General features: G+C 46.2%; 1 protein-coding gene across 6 annotated transcripts in view; it reads left to right on the plus strand.

The window, feature by feature from the left end:
• LOC139578518 (protein PRRC2C-like) overlaps positions 1–20,744 on the plus strand; it is a 56,166-nt gene extending 35,422 nt beyond the window's left edge. Inside the window, exons 15-32 of one of the 6 annotated variants that reach the window (XM_071406223.1) lie at positions 311–468; positions 697–851; positions 1,012–1,399; positions 1,537–1,622; positions 1,753–1,947; positions 2,076–2,327; positions 2,941–3,135; positions 5,407–5,581; positions 5,770–5,970; positions 11,567–11,673; positions 11,773–11,975; positions 12,128–12,371; positions 12,525–12,632; positions 12,730–12,930; positions 13,046–13,149; positions 17,951–18,077; positions 18,200–18,478; positions 18,754–20,744. In XM_071406223.1, the coding sequence (XP_071262324.1) occupies positions 311–468; positions 697–851; positions 1,012–1,399; positions 1,537–1,622; positions 1,753–1,947; positions 2,076–2,327; positions 2,941–3,135; positions 5,407–5,581; positions 5,770–5,970; positions 11,567–11,673; positions 11,773–11,975; positions 12,128–12,371; positions 12,525–12,632; positions 12,730–12,930; positions 13,046–13,149; positions 17,951–18,077; positions 18,200–18,478; positions 18,754–19,011 (3,436 nt within the window). In that variant the 3' untranslated portion in view covers positions 19,012–20,744. The remainder of the gene's footprint in view (positions 1–310; positions 469–696; positions 852–1,011; positions 1,400–1,536; positions 1,623–1,752; positions 1,948–2,075; positions 2,328–2,940; positions 3,136–5,406; positions 5,582–5,769; positions 5,971–11,566; positions 11,674–11,772; positions 11,976–12,127; positions 12,372–12,524; positions 12,633–12,729; positions 12,931–13,045; positions 13,150–17,950; positions 18,078–18,199; positions 18,479–18,753) is intronic. The other 5 variants (XM_071406225.1, XM_071406226.1, XM_071406224.1 and 2 more) reach the window with 5 other exon arrangements.
• The last annotated feature ends 329 nt before the right edge of the window (positions 20,745–21,073 follow it).

Genomic DNA, 21,073 nt, shown 5'->3' on the forward strand with positions numbered 1-21,073 from the left:
TGTTTTAATTGTTGAAGCGAGTCAGGGTGTATTTTCAGTCTGCTACCACTCTACTGTGGCCTCTGGAGGAGAATACACTGGGTACTCATCATCGCTCCCTTTCTGGTTGCATCACAGTAGTCTAAAGTGGTTTCCTTTCCTCTCCTTCACGTGCACTGATGTGAAAGCAATGTCCTCCATTACATCACTATGTCCTGGACTGTAGACCACTGATGATCCTGTAGTCTTTAGACCACCCTTTTTTTATGAAGCTGCTTCTTCTCTGTACAGTGGCCTTGTGTGTGTCTAACATTTCTCTCTTCTCCTCCAGAGCTGCCCCTAACCCAGACTCAGCCCCAGGTGGGGGAGCAGTGCGCCCTGGGGGTAAAGATCCATCTGGACGCAGGAAGGACGATGCCAAACAGACCAAACAGAAACCCAAGGAGAAGGAGAATGCTTTGTTGCAGTTTGACCTCAACAACTACGCCAGTGAGAGACACACACACACACGTCTCCTATACACACCTATCACACACACCTGCTCATACCCATTGAGGCTATCTAGTGTCCATCTTGAAATGCTTTTTCCCCCAATATGCCACGAGTACTGTAATGTCATATTGGCCCAATACAGAATTCTTCAGATTCTATTGTTCAAGAACTCGTACCATGTCCGTGGAACTGATGTGATGTCACTTCCTGTGTGCTGTCCTGTAGGTGTGGTGATCATAGATGACCATCCAGAGGTGACTACCTTAGAGGACACCCAGTCTAACACTGCAGACGACGGCTTCACTGAGGTGGTCTCACGTAAACAACAGAAACGATTACAGGACGAGGAGAGGAGGAAGAAAGAAGAACAGACTACACAGGTGAGAAGGAGGAGGGAGAGAGGGAGTGTGCACTTCACCACTGGGAAGCAGTTGCTCCTTTATTGACTAGGGACACATTGACACAAGACTCCTATTCAAACTGAGGACCATAACATCTGACATCCCTAACCTGTATGCTGCATTGTGTGTCTGTTTACAGCACTATGGGAAGAAAGGATCAGGGGAGAAGGGGAGAGGAGGAGGAGGAGGCAAGCTGCCTCCCAGATTCGCCAAAAAGCAGCAGCAGCAACAAGCATCGCAACAACAGCAAGCCTCACTGCCACAGCCCCCACCCCCCCCCAAAAAAAACAAGCCCCATCTCTCTGCCCCCCAGTTCCCTCCCCCTTCCCAGCCTGCTGCCGCTCCCCAGACTCTGGAGGGCTCTTTAACCCCTCTACCCTCCGCCCTGACCCCCACCATCGTGGACTTCAGCTCGAAGACCTCCCTGCCACCTGTGGCCCTAGCCACGCAGCCCCACAGCACTCTGGGTACGGAACTCTGGGAAAACAAGGTGGCCGGATCCACCGTCCTGCCCGACGTCAAGAAACGTGAGTCAAACAACCTCAAGACACAGTCATATTTCACCAGAGATGGCATTTTATTAGTGAAAACGTTTCAACTTATGACTTGGTAGGCTAGTTTTTCATATATAGACTTGGTGTTATATATGTTGTGTGTGTTTCAGTTGGACCTATCAGCCCTCCTCAGCCTCCTTCAGTCAGTGCCTGGAACAAACCTCTCACCACCTTCACTGGGGCCGTCACTCCTGAGGTACAAACCTCTCTCTTTCTTTGCCTGGTAGCCATCTTGCACAGTGTTTCACAACCTTTTGTACAAGACTGACCAGCTATGGGTCTGTTCTGTTTCATTGTGGCTCTAAAGAAAGTATTGTGTATTGTAGGGAGTCAAACCTGGCTCAGAAGGCAGTGTGGATCTGGGGATGGACAGGATCCAGTTTGGAGCCCCGTCCTCAGCTGGCAGTACAGACAGCGATGGTGTACCAGCCATGCTAGAGACTGGACCTGACAACAAACTACCTGCTCCTAAAGAACAGAGACAGAAACAGCCCCGTGCGGGGCCCATCAAAACACAGAAGGTAGGGTACTACATGTGTGCGCACACACACACTGACTGAAATCCTCAGAAAATCAATAGATTCATACGTTATGGTTCTTCATAGTTTTTTATAAACTCTAACTGTATCTCTCCCCTCTCCCTCCCCAGATCCCTGACATGGAGCCTAAGGAGTACAAGCCTGGCCCTATCGGTAAAGAACGCTCCCTTCGTAACCGCAAGGCTAAGGACATCCATGGGGGGGAGGGAGAGGGTCTGGATGGGGGGATAGCACCAGGAGGAGGGGCCAGCAGAGCGGTGGACTCCAGCCCTACCAACACCGACACCTCTGTTCCTGAGCTGGGGGGTGACATCGAGGGGATGATCACCATAGCCTCTGCAGAGTATGCCAGCAGTTCCAAGGTGAGAGGGGATGGTGTTGGTTGGTTGAAATAGTATACCCGATATTTAAATAGGAATGTACATGTAACTGCCAAAATAAAGGAAACACCAACATAAAGTGTCTAAATAGGGTGTTGGGCCACCATGAACCAGAACAGCTTCAATGCACCTTGGCAGAGATTCTACAAGAGTCTGGAACTCTATAGGAGGGATGTGACACCATTCTTCCTCGAATTTCCATAATTTGGTGTTTTGTTGATGGTGGTGGAAAATGCCGTCTCAGGCACCGCTGCAGATTCTCCCATAAGTGTTCAATTGGGTTGTGAGATCTGGTGACCGAGGCATATGGTTTCCTTCGTTTTCATGTTTATCAAACCATTCAGTGACCACTCGTGCCCTGTGGATGGGGGCTTTGTCGTCCTATGGGGGCATAATTACCGTAGCCAAAATAACGGCCTGCCCAGCATTTGTATACATGATGGGATGTTGATTGCTTAACCCGTGTGGAAGCACCTGCTTTCAATATACTGTGTATCCCTCAAATAATCAACATATCCCTTCCATTATTTTGGCAGTTACCTGTTTTCCATTAATTGCGATTATATTGACAATGTTGTTTCTCACCCCCCGTCAGGAGTCAGTGACTGACTACACCACCCCTTCGTCGTCTCTGGCTGACAGCGTTCCTACTGGAGGGAGTAAGATGGAGGAGAGCCTGGTAGCCAACGTGCCCCTGCCCCACTCTCTGCCTCTCCCTCGTAGAGAGGCGCTACAGCAGAGCTCCGGCCTCAGTACTGTCTCTCCTGCTAGCGTTGACCTCACACTGAAGGTAATGTTGCGAAAACCATAACTAGCCTACGGATAATGTTGCGCTCACTAGGGGTCTAAGGCTTAGTTACTAGGGATGTGACAAATGTAAAAATGTTATTAACTTTTAAACCGCCAAAAAATGTATCGTTTAAAGGATATCATAAAATGACGTAATTCAGACATGCTCCTGCGTGTGATTACTATGAGGCAATGCAGTTCAGTCTGCTGCAGTCCTGGCAACCTACCAGACGGTACTCACCTTACTGCTGTCCCCCACCAACTCAGCAACGATGTTATTAATGTTGTTTTAGGGTCTCTGTTGTGTGCTTCTCCATGTTCTCAGTTGTCAGTACATGGGACTTCATGTCCCATTTCTCATCAATGTGATGGCTCGTTGCGGTTGCGGGTTTATATGCTTGGTCTCGTATCGGGACTAGTGGGGTTTATATGCTTGGTCTCGTATCGGGACTAGTGGGGGTTTATATGCTTGGTCTCGTATCGGGACTAGTGGGGGTTTATATGCTTGGTCTCGTATCGGGACTAGTGGGGGTTTATATGCTTGGTCTCGTATCGGGACTAGTGGGGTTTATATGCTTGGTCTCGTATCGGGACTAGTGGGGGTTTATATGCTTGGTCTCGTATCGGGACTAGTGGGGTTTTATATGCTTGGTCTCATATCGGGACTAGTGGGGTTTTATATGCTTGGTCTCATATCGGGACTAGTGGGGGTTTATATGCTTGGTCTCATATCGGGACTAGTGGGGGTTTATATGCTTGGTCTCGTATCGGGACTAGTGGGGGTTTATATGCTTGGTTTCATATCGGGACTGGTGGGGGTTTATATGCTTGGTCTCGTATCGGGACTAGTGGGGGTTTATATGCTTGGTCTCGTATCGGGACTGGTGGGGGTTTATATGCTTGGTCTCGTATCGGGACTAGTGGGGGTTTATATGCTTGGTCTCGTATCGGGACTGGTGGGGGTTTATATGCTTGGTCTCGTATCGGGACTAGTGGGGGTTTATATGCTTGGTCTCGTATCGGGACTAGTGGGGGTTTATATGCTTGGTCTCATATCGGGACTAGTGGGGGTTTATATGCTTGGTCTCATATCGGGACTAGTGGGGGTTTATATGCTTGGTCTCGTATCGGGACTAGTGGGGTTTTATATGCTTGGTCTCATATCGGGACTAGTGGGGGTTTATATGCTTGGTCTCGTATCGGGACTAGTGGGGTTTTATATGCTTGGTCTCATATCGGGATTAGTGGGGGTTTATATGCTTGGTCTCGTATCGGGACTAGTGGGGGTTTATATGCTTGGTCTCGTATCGGGACTAGTGGGGGTTTATACGCTTGGTCTCGTATCGGGACTGGTGGGGGTTTATACGCTTGGTCTCGTATCGGGACTGGTGGGGGTTTATACGCTTGGTCTCGTATCGGGACTGGTGGGGGTTTGGTCTCATAAATGTGGTTGTGACAAGCTGTGCTCACCAGCTGTGCAGGACTCATTAGAACAGAGTGGACAGGACCCATCACCAAATCAGACTGGGCGGGGAAAAAACATCATACACAATTATTGCCTGGTTTTCTGAACTTCACAATTTTGTTCGGTTGCAGTTTCACTCACTTCAAACCATACTCGCTTCAGCTTGAAGTACTGTCAGACTGATTTGTAGTAGACTGTCCTTGCTGCAAATAAGAAAGATAACATTGGCTGTTCATTGACATCACTTTTGTTTACACGGTGGGGTCGTGATTCATTATTATGATTGTTTTTTATCGAAATGGGGTCACGAGCCAAAAAGGTTTGGGAACCTGTGATTTTACCACGTGTATTGGTATCAAACAGAGCGAGCAGTGACGCGCAAATGATAGCCACGAGCACACGGCTACCACTTTCTCCCCATCTCCGCACAGTGCAGTGGTGCACATTCAGATGGCAGAGGTTGAAGTTCTGTCACTGCAACGGATTTCCCTCATATGGATAACATGTGAGGTTTGAGTAAATTGGTTAAAAAAACACTCCAGGCCACACTATGAACGTCTAAAACTAGCTAGAAAGTGTGTTGAAATTATAATGGACCTATATATTTCCAAATAACTGCTCTTTTTCATGCCCGCAAATAGTTTTTGACAAATCAGTCATTAAAAAAAATGTGTGGCGCTCGAGCCAAAAAGTTTCCCCGCTGATCTGAGATCGACTTACGTTTCAGTCATGGAAAACAGAGGAAACATTGAACCACACCTCAGACAGAAGGTCTTCTAATGAATTAATTTGACTCTCTCTGTTTAGATGGAGTCAGCTCGTAAAGCGTGGGAGAACTCCCCCAGCCTGGTAGAGAAGAGCTCTCCTGTCACCTCCTCTTCTCCCATCACCTCCTGCACGTCCTCCTCCTACTCCTCCTTCTCCTCTGCCTCCATGCCTCAGATACCAGTGGCCTCCGTTACGCCAAGCACCTCTCTGACAGGTACTGTATTTATTTTTCTGTCCAATTTAATGCTTTTTATACAATGCTTTTACACAAGTATTTGTTACATTAATAGTTTTTTAAACAAAAATAGTTTTCCGTCTAATAAATGGATTGGTGGGCAACATCATCTGCATAAACTGCAACAGAAACCGGGTGTAGTGACATCTCCCCCCCCCCCCGCCCAGGTGCTGGGACCTACACCACGTCCTCTCTGAGCACTAAGACCACCACGGCCTCTGACCCCCCCAACATCTGCAAGGTGAAACCCCAGCAGCTGCAGACTGGATCCATGAGCGGGACCAGCTTCTCCCAGCTGGGCTGTGTGGCCCCCTTGCTGCCCCAGCAGCAACAGACTCCACAGGTCTACGTCTCCCAGTCTGCAGCAGGTGAGACCTCCAACACATCTGAAGCTTTTATGCACTTAGAGATAATCTTACCTAACTAGGTGACCTCACCAGGAAAAAGTGTGTACCTAGTTAGTTAGTGTAGCAGATACTACTAAACATGAATGAAAACAGTTCTGTTGAATGGGTATGGAGGCTTATTAGCTTTTATGATGAGACAGCCATTTAGTGTTGTGCTCCTCTCTTGTGTCGTATCGGTGACTGCTGAGTGACCCTCCCGTTGGTATGCTAGCTATAGAACTGACTACAGTGCAGTACAGTAGGCCCCATAGGGAGGTCAGCTATTAGCGTCTATCACAGAGAGCTGAGCCCACAGGAACAGAGAAAGGTCAGTGCATTCACAATCCTTATGTGATCTGAGATGGAGACAGCTGTGCTATTACTGAAGGTAATGCTAGTGATTCAAATGTTCTCTGGACACACAATAGTCATGCATTTGTCAGGATCGTGGTGAGTTTGTGAATTTAGGAGTTTTGATCCCTTTTCTCTCTCGCTGATTCTATTCTCTCTCTCGTTCTCTCTCTTGTTCCCTTTCTCTCTCGCTCTCTCTCTCTCGTTCCCGTTCTCTCTCGCTCTCTCTCTCGTTCTGTCTCGTTCTCTCTTCTCAATTCAATTTGCTTTATTGGCATGATGTAACAATATACATATTGCCAAAGCTTACTTGGGATATTTACAATATGAAAATAATAAGAATCAAAATTGTCAATGGGACAACAGTAACAATAATAACCAAGGGTCAAAATAACTATACATTGAACAATAAGCATACAGTAGAGGACATGTGCAAGTTGATTGGTCTGTCAGACACTGTCCCTCAACTTATGGCAGGCAGCAATGTAGTGCGCTGCCAACCCACAGTTCCCTGCGTCCTCCCCCAACAGTACGGTAGCCTACTCATCAGAGTTTCAAATTTAGGGAAATGACACACTAATTGTTTTGTATTTTTTACATTTTGTCAGGAAATGCAGCTCCGTCTCAGGTTCTGCTGTTGTGCAGTGGTTGCATAGCCTTTCCTCTACAGGGAGCCAGGTTTTCCTGTGTCTACTCTTCTCAATGGCAAGGCTGTGCTCACCCCGAGCCTGTACTTTGTCAAGGTTTTTCTAAGGTTTTGATCAAATCAAATCAAATCAAATTTTATTAGTCACATACACATGGTTAGCAGATGTTAATGCGAGTGTAGCGAAATGCTTGTGCTTCTAGTTCCGACAATGCAGTAATAACCAACAAGTAATCTAACCTAACAATTCCACAACTACTACCTTACACACACACACAAGTGTAAAGGGATAAAGAATATGTACATAAAGATATATGAATGAGTGGTGGTACAGAACGGCATGGCAGATGCAGTAGATGGTATAGAGTACGGTATATACATATGAGATGAGTACTGTAGGGTATGTAAACATAAAGTGGCATAGTTTAAAGTGGCTAGTGGTACATGTATTACATAAAGATGGCAAGATGCAGTAGATGATATAGAGTACAGTATATACATATGAGATGGGTAATGTAGGGTATGTAAACATTATATTAAGTGGCATTGTTTAAAGTGGCTAGTGGTACATTTTTACATAATTTCCATCAATTCCCATTTTTAAAGTGGCTGGAGTTGAGTCAGTATGTTGGCAGCGGCCGCTAAATGATCAGTAACCATGGTCAAATAGTTAGCCACCGTGTACTGTTGATTTAGGGCCAGATAGCAGTGCGTTTTGCTTTGTGCTTGTGTTTCCCAATAAGCAATGTAGTTTTGTTTTGACTGTGTTGTAATTTGGTTTATTCGGATTGATTGGATGTTCTGGTCCTGAGGCTTAAGTGTGTTAGTAGAACAGGTTTGTGAACTCAGCCCCAGGACCAGCTGGATGAGGGGACTCTTTTCTTTGTTCAGCTCTTGGCATTGCAGGGCGTGGTAATGATATGAGAGGGGGTCAATGTATTTTAGATGTTTCCAAAACTTACTTGCTTTTTTGAGTTTTTATTATTAGTGGATATTGGCCTAATTCTGCCCTGCATGCATTGTTTGTAGTTTTCTTCTGGACACGTAGGAGAATCTTACAGAACTCAGGCGTGTTTTTCCCATTTGATGAAATCTTGTTTTGCAAGTGGACCCCACACCTCGCTGCCATAAAGTGCAATTGGTTCAATGACACATTCAATTAGTTTTAGCCAAATTTCAATAGGTATTTTAATGGCGTTGAATGCTCTGCGTGCCTCCTCTCTCAGTTCATTCACTGCCTCATTAAGGTGTCCAGTTGAGCTTATTTTTAAACCTAAGTAATTGTAGTGTGTGCTGTACTCTAAATATTTTGTACCAATTGAGAACTTTGGTCTAATTCCCTGAGATCTGGATCTTCTCTGGAAAATCATTATTTTAGTATTTTTGGGGTTTACTGCCAGGGTCCAGGTCTGGCAGTACTGCTCTAGCAGGTCCAGGCTCTGCTGTAGGCCATGTGCTGTGGGTGACAGCAGGCATAGGTCATCTGCAAAGAATATGCATTTAACCTCTGAATTGTGGAGACTAACACCAGGGGCTGAGGATTTTTCTAGAATAGTGGCCAATTCGTTGATGTAAATATTGAAGAGTGCAGGCCTCAGATTGCAACCCTGGCGAATGCCCCGCCCCTGGTTAAAGAATTCTGCTATTTTCTTGCCAATTGCTGCACGTATTTCCAGTATACATTGATTGAATTATGTTATATGTTTTACCCCCTACACCACTTTCAATAACTTTGTAGAACAGTCCTGTATGCCAAATAGAATCAAATGCTTTTTGGAAGTCGATAAAGCAAGCGTATATTTTGGTGGACATGTTTATCTATCAGGGTGTGTTGGGTGTAAATATGATCAGTCGTGCGATGTTTTGGTATAAATCCAGTTTGTCTTTTACTCAAGACTTTGTGCTTATTAAGGAAGTTTAGAACTTTTACATTTATAATACTACAGAAAACCTTCCCCAGGTTACTGTTCACACAAATGCCTCTAATTGTTAGGGTCAAATTTGTCTCCGTTCTTAAAGATTGGGGTTCTGAGTCCTTGATTCCAGATGTCAGGGAAATAACCTACACTCAGGATCAAATTAAACAGTTTTAATATAGCCAATTGAAATTTTGCGCTAGTGAGTTTGAGCATCTCATTCAGGATGCCATCAGGTCCACATGTATTTTTAAATTTGAAGGCCTGAAGTTTCTTATAGAGCTCCTGGTCAGTAATTGGGGAGTCCCATGGATTTTGATTGTCCTTTATAGCTTTTTCTAGTCTATTCAACTTCGCATGAATTTGGCGTTGTTCTGCGTTTGTGTCAATTTGAACGGTGTTGTAGAGTGTTTTAAAATGGGTTGTCCATATGTCACCATTTTGTATCGCTAATTCCTCTTGTTTCGATTTTTTTTCCTTTTTTCCCCCAATTTTTCCAGAATTTGTTTGTGTTTATGGACTCCTCAATTAGTGTCAGCTGCTTGCTGTTGTACTGTACTTTTTTGGTTCTGAGTGTACGTTTCTAGAGTTTAAGTCTCACAGTAATGAAGGCGTAATTCACCATTATTTGGGTCTCCGTGCTTTTGGTTGGATAGTGTTGTACGTTTTTTCCTTATAATTTTACCATCGGCATCAAACAAGTTGTCATCTGTGGTCTTATTTTATTTTTATCAATTTCAATTGTGCTTCTTTTGCCGTTTGCCTGAATATATAGTTGATGTTTTTTACTGCTAGATTGATGCCTTCTTTACTGTGAGTGAATGTGGTATCCAGAAAGTTATCTAAGAGTGTTTGGATATTTTGATTACAGGTTGCTTTCTGGTATCTCTGCTGTTTTGGGCCCATCTGTATGAATTTCTGATGTAGTACAGCTTACTGGGCTGTGAATGTCTGGTTGTTTCCATGTCTGTTCTTTTGAGGAACAATGTAATTTGGCTGTGATCAGACAGAGGTGTTAGTGGCTTGACAGTGAATGAGCTGAGAGAGAAAGGGTCAATGTCTGTAATCATATAGTCTACTGTACTGTGGCCAAGAGGTGAGCAGTAGGTGAATCTCCCCAAAGAGTCCCCCCGTAACCTACCATTGACAAAGTACAGACCCAGGCTTCTACAGTGCTGCAACAGATCCCTTCCGTTTTTGTTGACGGTGCTGTCACTGTTGTTTCTATGGGGGAGATTAAGACAGTTAGAAACAGTATGGCCTGTAATAAAGCTGTCCCCTCGTGTGCTCGTTAGATCAGGTAGTGTTCCTGTGCGCGCATTTGTGTCCCCACAGATGAGCACATTTCCCTGGGCCTGGAAATGGCACGTGTCTTCCTCAAGGGTGGGGAAGATCTCCTCTGAGTAATATGGGGATTCTGAGGGGGATATATATTGCGCAAAGGAACACATATTTTTCTGTCAGTACAAGTTATTTTTTTAGTTTGAACCAAATGTGAAATTTACCATTTTTGGGGGGGGTCAATTAGATTTTGTAGTTCGGATTTGTACCAAATGATCAGTCCTCCAGAGTCTCTGCCTCTATCGACAGAGCTGTGTTTCTGTGATGGCACAAGTACCTCTCTGTAGCCTGTGGGGCAGTGAGTGACAATGTCAGCCTTACACCATGTCTCCTGCAGAATGATGACGTCAACATCTTTAAGATTTTTGTTGAACTCCAGTGCTAAACTCTTCAGTCCAAAGGTTGATGAGTTTAGTCCGTGAATGTTCCATATGCTAACTGATAGTGATTTCATGTTGCAAAAGGAAAGAACAGCAGTCAGAAATACAGTAACTAATAAGTTAAGAGTGAGATAAACAGGATAACAGCTAACATTTTTTCTGTTATATATATATATATATATATTCCTATTCATTGAACAAGTAAACATTTAGTACATCAGGTACTAAAAACTTCTCTCTCTCTCGTTCTCTCTCTCTCTTGTTCTCTCTCTCTCTCGTTCTCGTTCTCTCTCTCTCTTGTTCTTTATCTATCTCGTTCTCTCTTGTTCTCTCTCTCTTTCTCTCGCTCTCTCGTTCTCTCGCTCTCTCTCTCTCGTTCTCTCGCTCTCTCTCTCTCGTTCTCTTTCTTGTTCTTTCTCTTGTTCTCTATCTCTCTCGTTCTCTCTCTTGTTCTCTCTCTCTTGTTCTCTCTTGTTCTTTCTCTCGTTCTCTCTCTTGTTCTCTCTCTCTCTCTTGTTCTCTCATTCTCTCTCGTTTTCTCTCTTGTTCTCTCTCTTGTTCTCTCTCTCTCGCTCTTGTTTTCTCTCTCTCTCTCTCGTTCTCTCGCTCTCTCTCGCTCTCATTCTCTCGTTCTTGTTCTCTGTCGCTTTCATTCTCTGTCGCTTTCGTTCTCTCTTGTTCTGTCGCTCTCGTTCTCTCTTGTTCTGTCGCTCTCGTTCTCTCTTGTTCTGTCGCTCTCGTTCTCTCTCTTGTTCTGTCGCTCTCGTTCTGTTGCTCCCTCTGTCTCTCTGGTTCTCCCTCTCTCTCTCTCGTTCTGTCTCTCTTCTCGTTCTGTCTCTCTTCTCGTTCTGTCTCTCTTCTCGTTCTGTCTCTCGTTCTCGTTCTGTCTCTCTCGTTCTCGTTCTGTCTCTCTCGTTCTCGTTCTGTCTCTGTGGGTTCTGCAGCCCAGATTCCAGCGTTCTACATGGACACCAGTCACCTGTTCAGCAACCCCCGCCTGGCACCTCCCTCTCTGGCACAGCAGCAGGGCTACCAGCCTAGACTCTCACAGGTAAACACTACAAGGATCTCTTTAATTTGTCTTAAAGCTTAAACTGCCCTTATGTAGCCTTACTCTCCCCTTATAAAACCTTATTCTTCCCTTGTGAAGCCTTATAAGGCCTTATTTTCTCCCCTCCAGCAGGCAGCAGGGCAGCAGATTCCAATCCCCATCTATGCTCCCCTGCAGGGCCAGCACCAACACCAACACACACACCAACACACACACTCTCACCAGGCCCAGCTAGGCCTCAACACCGGACCTCCCGTCTCCCAGCCACAGGACCTCTTCAGCTCCTCACTGCAGCCTTACAGGTAACACACACTCATTATGATATGTGGCAGGATATGTTGATGTTTGTGTATTTATCCAACAATGCTGTTTGGGTGATGTGTAGTCACTCTGACCGGTAAGAGGTGTGTGTGTTTGATCACACACTATTTCAACTCGCTCCTCTGTCCTGTAGGTCTCAGCAGGCCTTTATGCAGAGCAGCCTGTCCCAGCCCAGCCCCATGATGTTATCAGGGCCGTCTCTCCACAGCTACCCCGGGGTTGGGGGCCCTGACCTGGGCAAGCCTCAGTCCAGCCTGGCCTACCAGCAGCCCTCCAACACACACATCCCCATCCTGTTTGAACCACAGCTCAACCAGCCCTCTGGCATGGGAGGATCCCAGCTGATAGACACACACCTACTGCAGGTATGGGATAAGGTACACACAACGTAGCAGCAACGTTCTTATAACTGTTGAGTGGGAGAACTCATGTTATCCTGGTAAATGCTCCAGTTCTATGTGACTATACAAGAGCTTTGTAAGGAATATTGTCTTATACAACCCCCCCCCCCCCCCCCGTTCCCTCTCCAGCGTCAGGGGATGAGTCAGCATTCTAACCTGTACTCGGGGCAGGTGCAGCAACACGGACAGAACAGTTACTATAGTAACACACAGTCTCCTAGCTCTGCCATGCAGCAGGTATACACATTATTTACACACTTTCAAACAGATGATTGTCACAACCGACAATCATGACATTGGAACTAACTCATCTCTCTCGCTCTCTCCTCTCTAGGTGCAAGTCCCTCTGCCGGGCTCCCAGCTAGGTCTTCCTAACTATGGTTCTGGGGGTGGCCAACCCCTCCTGGCGCTGCCCCCCACCCCTCCCCAGGCTCAGCCCCCCAGCCTCAGCCGCCAGCCCCCCGTCTCTCAGCCCTACAGGGGTCCCTTTGGACCCGGACCCACACACAGCATGATGCAGCCTCCCTCCAGCAAGGTACACCAGGGAACCAATCAAAAGCTCTGCGTATGTGAGAGAGAGACGTTTGTATGTCTTCAAGCCTTATTATATTGCGAGCAGAACATGACATAATGTGTGTGTTTCTATCCAGATGTGTGAGATGGACCTGAAGCTGTTTGGCAGTGGGATGGACATGAAGCCTGGAACTCCTCCTCACAGCGCTAGGAGCACTACCCCTACATCTAGTCCTTACAGGTAACACACACTCTACCCCTACATCTAGTCCTTACAGGTTATACACACTCTACCCCTACATCTAGTCCTTACAGGTAACACACACTCTACCCCTACATCTAGTCCTTACAGGTTATACACACTCTACCCCTACATCTAGTCCTTACAGGTAACACACACTCTACCCCTACATCTAGTCCTTACAGGTAACACACACACTACTCCTACATCTAGTCCTTACAGGTAACACACACACTACCCCTACATCTAGTCCTTACAGGTAACACACACTACCCCTACATCTAGTCCTTACAGGTAACACACACTCTACCCCTACATCTAGTCCTTACAGGCAACACACACTCTACCCCTACATCTAGTCCTTACAGGTAACACACACTCTACCCCTACATCTAGTCCTTACAGGTAACACACACTCTACCCCTACATCTAGTCCTTACAGGTAACACACACTCTACCCCTACATCTAGTCCTTACAGGTAACACACACTCTACCCCTACATCTAGTCCTTACAGGTAACACACACACTACCCCTACATCTAGTCCTTACAGGTAACACACACTCTACCCCTACATCTAGTCCTTACAGGTAACACACACTCTACCCCTACATCTAGTCCTTACAGGTAACACACACTCTACCCCTACATCTAGTCCTTACAGGTAACACACACACTACCCCTACATCTAGTCCTTACAGGTAACACACACACTACCCCTACATCTAGTCCTTACAGGTAACACACACTCTACCCCTACATCTAGTCCTTACAGGTAACACACACACTACCCCTACATCTAGTCCTTACAGGTAACACACACACTACCCCTACATCTAGTCCTTACAGGTAACACACACTCTACCCCTACATCTAGTCCTTACAGGTAACACACACTCTACCCCTACATCTAGTCCTTACAGGTAACACACACTCTACCCCTACATCTAGTCCTTACAGGTAACACACACACTACCCCTACATCTAGTCCTTACAGGTAACACACACACTACCCCTACATCTAGTCCTTACAGGTAACACACACTCTACCCCTACATCTAGTCCTTACAGGTAACACACACTCTACCCCTACATCTAGTCCTTACAGGTAACACACACACTACCCCTACATCTAGTCCTTACAGGTAACACACACTCTACCCCTACATCTAGTCCTTACAGGTAACACACACTCTACCCCTACATCTAGTCCTTACAGGTAACACACACTCTACCCCTACATCTAGTCCTTACAGGTAACACACACTCTACCCCTACATCTAGTCCTTACAGGTAACACACACACTACCCCTACATCTAGTCCTTACAGGTAACACACACACTACCCCTACATCTAGTCCTTACAGGTAACACACACACTACCCCTACATCTAGTCCTTACAGGTAACACACACTCTACCCCTACATCTAGTCCTTACAGGTAACACACACTCTACCCCTACATCTAGTCCTTACAGGTAACACACACTCTACCCCTACATCTAGTCCTTACAGGTAACACACACTCTACCCCTACATCTAGTCCTTACAGGTAACACACACACTACCCCTACATCTAGTCCTTACAGGTAACACACACTCTACCCCTACATCTAGTCCTTACAGGTAACACACACACTACTCCTACATCTAGTCCTTACAGGTAACACACACTCTACCCCTACATCTAGTCCTTACAGGTAACACACACTCTACCCCTACATCTAGTCCTTACAGGTAACACACACTCTACCCCTACATCTAGTCCTTACAGGTAACACACACTCTACCCCTACATCTAGTCCTTACAGGTAACACACACACTACTCCTACATCTAGTCCTTACAGGTAACACACACACTACCCCTACATCTAGTCCTTACAGGTAACACACACTACCCCTACATCTAGTCCTTACAGGTAACACACACTCTACCCCTACATCTAGTCCTTACAGGTAACACACACTCTACCCCTACATCTAGTCCTGACAGGTAACACACACACTACCCCTACATCTAGTCCTTACAGGTAACACACACACTACCCCTACATCTAGTCCTTACAGGTAACACACACTCTACCCCTATATCTAGTCCTTACAGGTAACACACACACTACCCCTACATCTAGTCCTTACAGGTAACACACACTCTACCCCTACATCTAGTCCTTACAGGTAACACACACACTACCCCTACATCTAGTCCTTACAGGTAACACACACTCTACCCCTACATCTAGTCCTTACAGGTAACACACACTCTACCCCTACATCTAGTCCTTACAGGTAACACACACTCTACCCCTACATCTAGTCCTTACAGGTAACACACACTCTACCCCTACATCTAGTCCTTACAGGTAACACACACACTACCCCTACATCTAGTCCTTACAGGTAACACACACTCTACCCCTACATCTAGTCCTTACAGGTAACACACACTCTACCCCTACATCTAGTCCTTACAGGTAACACACACTCTACCCCTACATCTAGTCCTTACAGGTAACACACACACTACCCCTACATCTAGTCCTTACAGGTAACACACACACTACCCCTACATCTAGTCCTTACAGGTAACACACACTCTACCCCTACATCTAGTCCTTACAGGTAACACACACACTACCCCTACATCTAGTCCTTACAGGTAACACACACACTACCCCTACATCTAGTCCTTACAGGTAACACACACTCTACCCCTACATCTAGTCCTTACAGGTAACACACACTCTACCCCTACATCTAGTCCTTACAGGTAACACACACACTACCCCTACATCTAGTCCTTACAGGTAACACACACTCTACCCCTACATCTAGTCCTTACAGGTAACACACACTCTACCCCTACATCTAGTCCTTACAGGTAACACACACTCTACCCCTACATCTAGTCCTTACAGGTAACACACACACTACCCCTACATCTAGTCCTTACAGGTAACACACACTCTACCCCTACATCTAGTCCTTACAGGTAACACACACTCTACCCCTACATCTAGTCCTTACAGGTAACACACACTCTACCCCTACATCTAGTCCTTACAGGTAACACACACTCTACCCCTACATCTAGTCCTTACAGGTAACACACACTCTACCCCTACATGTAGTCCTTACAGGTAACACACACTCTACCCCTACATCTAGTCCTTACAGGTAACACACACTCTACCCCTACATCTAGTCCTTACAGGTAACACACACACTACCCCTACATCTAGTCCTTACAGGTAACACACACTCTACCCCTACATCTAGTCCTTACAGGTAACACACACACTACACCTACATCTAGTCCTTACAGGTAACACACACACTACCCCTACATCTAGTCCTTACAGGTAACACACACTCTACCCCTACATCTAGTCCTTACAGGTAACACACACACTACCCCTACATCTAGTCCTTACAGGTAACACACACTCTACCCCTACATCTAGTCCTTACAGGTAACACACACACTACCCCTACATCTAGTCCTTACAGGTAACACACATACCCCTACATCTAGTCCTTACAGGTTATACACACACTACCCCTACATCTAGTCCTTACAGGTAACACACACACTACCCCTACATCTAGTCCTTACAGGTAACACACACACTACCCCTACATCTAGTCCTTACAGGTAACACACACTCTACCCCTACATCTAGTCCTTACAGGTAACACACACACTACCCCTACATCTAGTCCTTACAGGTAACACACACACTACTCCTACATCTAGTCCTTACAGGTAACACACACACTACTCCTACATCTAGTCCTTACAGGTAACACACACACTACCCCTACATCTAGTCCTTACAGGTAACACACACACTACCCCTACATCTAGTCCTTACAGGTAACACACACTCTACCCCTACATCTAGTCCTTACAGGTAACACACACTCTACCCCTACATCTAGTCCTTACAGGTAACACACACACTACCCCTACATCTAGTCCTTACAGGTAACACACACACTACTCCTACATCTAGTCCTTACAGGTAACACACACACTACCCCTACATCTAGTCCTTACAGGTAACACACACTCTACCCCTACATCTAGTCCTTACAGGTAACACACACACTACCCCTACATCTAGTCCTTACAGGTAACACACACTCTACCCCTACATCTAGTCCTTACAGGTAACACACACTCTACCCCTACATCTAGTCCTTACAGGTAACACACACTCTACCCCTACATCTAGTCCTTACAGGTAACACACACTCTACCCCTACATCTAGTCCTTACAGGTAACACACACACTACCCCTACATCTAGTCCTTACAGGTAACACACACACTACCCCTACATCTAGTCCTTACAGGTAACACACACTCTACCCCTACATCTAGTCCTTACAGGTAACACACACTCTACCCCTACATCTAGTCCTTACAGGTAACACACACACTACCCCTACATCTAGTCCTTACAGGTAACACACACTCTACCCCTACATCTAGTCCTTACAGGTAACACACACTCTACCCCTACATCTAGTTCTTACAGGTAACACACACTCTACCCCTACATCTAGTCCTTACAGGTAACACACACACACACACACACACACACACACACACACACACACACTACTCCTACATCTAGTCCTTACAGGTAACAAACACACACACACACACACTACTCCTACATCTAGTCCTTACAGGTAACACTCTCACACACACTCCCCTCTAGTCCTTACTGCTAACACACACACCTTCTACCTGTTGAGTGTGCCAAGAGCTGATGTTTTGTTGTCTGGTCAGGGCCAGCTCTACATCTCCCAGCAGCCAGTCCAGTAAGATGAACAGCATGCTGTACCAGAAACAGTTCCAGCCCAGCTCTGCTGCCATGAGGGTCACACAGCACTTCCCTGGACAGTTCAACCCACAGGTAATACACACACACACACACTGGAGAGGGATAGACCAGAGCCTAACACTGGTCCTTTTTATTAGAAAGAAATCCAAGGAAAAAGTGCTTGACATGAACACTTTCTCCTTCTCTCCTTTCAGATTCTGTCTCAGCCCAACATGGTCTCTCCTCTGGTGCGCCCTCCCCCCCACACCCAACATGCTAACTCATTTGGTGGAGGGATGCAGCGTTCGCCAATGGGCCCACCACCCATGTCTCCCTCTCTGGGAGGAGGGCTGATGCCTCACCCCCGGCCGCTACCGCAGCAGCAGCAGTTCCCCCAGCAGCACCTCTCCCACCCCCCCAGAGGGCCTCCTCCCCCCCTCGCACCTCGAGGCCCACCAGGTCCCAGAGGCAACCAGGCAGAGCAGGACCTCAAGGTATAGTACTGAAGGGTTATGGGTACTGTAGTGCACATGTCTTTGGTGAGCTCTACATGTGTGGTGATCTCTGTACAGGAGTGTTTCTCTACTTCGGCCCTTGAGTACCCCCAATGTGACACATTTTTGCTCTAGTCCTGCTTGCTGATTAGTTGACTGGTTGAACTAGAATGTGCCTGGTGGTGAAATTCTGATGTATCCTAAATGAACCCAGCAGTACGACGTGATTGATTTGATAGCTGTATTAACTGGTTGATCTCCTGTCGGTTCCTCAGGCGAAGCAGCGAGCCGAGGTGCTCCAATCGACTCATAAATTCTTCTCAGAGCAGCAACTCAAGGCTCCGTCAGTCTCCAAACCCTCTCGTCTCGACCAGGGGGGAGGCAAATCCCCCCTCGACATCCTGCCCCCCAACCACCAGACCGTAGGAGTCGTGGAGCGCCCTGAGCCCGACAAATCCTCTCTGTCGGTGGGCAAGCCCATCCGGACCGGCCCTATCAAGCCCCAGGCCATCAAACCAGAGGAGGGGAAGTAGAGCCTCAACATTCTCCACAGAAGGCGAGGTGGAGAAATAATCCAGCTGCTCCACTCATTCACACAATCACTCGCTCTCACACATCACCTGTGCTGTTGTTGGAGAGGGGGGGCGGGGAGAAAGGGAGGAGAGGTGGGGTGTGTAAGTCTGAATGAGAGGGCTACTGTGTGTGCTCCCACCTCTCTCCCCCTCTCCTTCTCTCCTGTCCTCCACTATTGGGGGTCTGTGTGTTTTCGGCGGAAGGCAGCGCCGTAAGCTGTACTTCAAATGTCTACCGCGATGGTAGAAAAAGAGGAAGCGAAAAAAGAAAAGATATGAGATTCGCTGCTGAGTTTGCCATTTTTATAGCTCTATGATTTCGGTTCCTTTCCTTTTCTCAGTTGAATCACATGAAGACAGGGCTCTTCTTTTTGTTAACAAAAGAATGTATCAATCTTTTGTTTTTGTAGTTGAACAAACAATCTTATTTAAAGCGATGTCTTTTAGTGAAGCACAGACACGTTCTATTCCCCTGCCTGTCCTCCCATCATTACTAACACAGAGCTATGTGAGTGTGTACAATCTCTGCATGATCACCACACACACCTTCCCCCTAGTGCTCAAAGGTTTCACCAATATTACTTAAAGAGAAACTGAAGTAATTCAGTTTTTTTTTTTTTTTCTAGAGAGGAAATGTAAGATGCAGCAGTTGATTGATTGATTTATTGATACGTCTGCCTTCCCTCCTGCTTTCTGCTCTCATTTCTTTGCCTGACATGGTGGTGTATGGGTGTGTATGTGTTTTTGTGTTTTGCGTGTTGCACACGTGGGCAGGCTATTGTCCAGGTTCTCTTTATCTTTAGCCAAAGGTTGAGCAGCGCAAAGATGTCACAGAGCCTTTGGAAATCCCCGTTGCTATGGCAGCAGAGTGGAAGGGGAGTTATTATGGGTTGTCGGTAAACCCTGAATCCAGTCTAGGGATAAGTCTCACACACTCCCCTCTTCCATTTCCCTCCGAGCCTCCCTCAAGAGTAAGGAGAGTAGAATACACCTATAATACACTCCTCCACCACCGTTCACACACCCCTCCTCGGTGTCTCTCATACACACACTTTACTGTAGGGCACCCTACCCTGCTGCTACTGACAGAAAGAGAGAGTGAGTACTGGTGCCCTTAGCCAGGACACACAGCAGGAGAGGGCTAGAGAGTGGTGGAGGGTTTAATTTTAAAAACTGTAGAAACAGAAAATCATTCAGTGTGGCATTCTGTTAACCCTCACCAAAAGGAAAAGAGACTGACCGAGAGGGGGAGGAAGAGAACAGCATGAGAAAAAAGCCTCCAGATTTGAACTGTAGTCTATGGTTCTGCTGTGTTCCGGGGCAGAAGGACAGGTGTTAGTGTTGAGAGGAGAGATCGTCCCTGTCTTCTCCTGTCTCTCCAGCTCACGTAGTCTCATTCAAGCCTACACCGCTCACTCATCTCGAGTTTACCATGGTGAGAAGGGTCCTTCAGAAATGTACAGTAGTATGCTCCCCTAGTGGGTAGGGGCCTATGGAGCCAGTTGGCCCACTCTAACCAGAACATGGAATGAGAATTGTGTAGGAGGGAGTGGTGGAGAGTGTGATCATGATGATAATTAGTTTAGTTTTACTTGTACAGGGGGTACATCGCTGTATTAAAATATGTACGGTCTTATTTACATTCTTGGTTTGGTTTAAGAAACTAATAAAATAATATGCTGTTAAAAAGTGAACCTGTGACTGGTAGTTTATTCTTCAGTCTTAACTCATAATTCAGTCCAAAGAACCAACGTGTGGTTGCAGATGGCACCACTAGATGTCAGTATCAAGATGTGAATATCAAGATTAATACCGTAGGAGGGAAAACGCAACATTTACCCACAGATGGGAGCCAAATGTCTCTCAGGATGTATAAATCTGAAGCATATGTTTAGAACTTCCACTCACCACCAAATATAGTGAGGGGAAGTCCAGTGGTGGGAAGTGGGAGAAGAATGGAGCTAGATAAAACTTCCCGACATTCAACACATTTTCTCATCAATAGTTCCCCAAACTAGAGTTT

The sequence above is a fragment of the Salvelinus alpinus genome, chromosome 6, assembly GCF_045679555.1.
Source record: "Salvelinus alpinus chromosome 6, SLU_Salpinus.1, whole genome shotgun sequence".
NCBI classification, from domain to species: domain Eukaryota; kingdom Metazoa; phylum Chordata; class Actinopteri; order Salmoniformes; family Salmonidae; genus Salvelinus; species Salvelinus alpinus.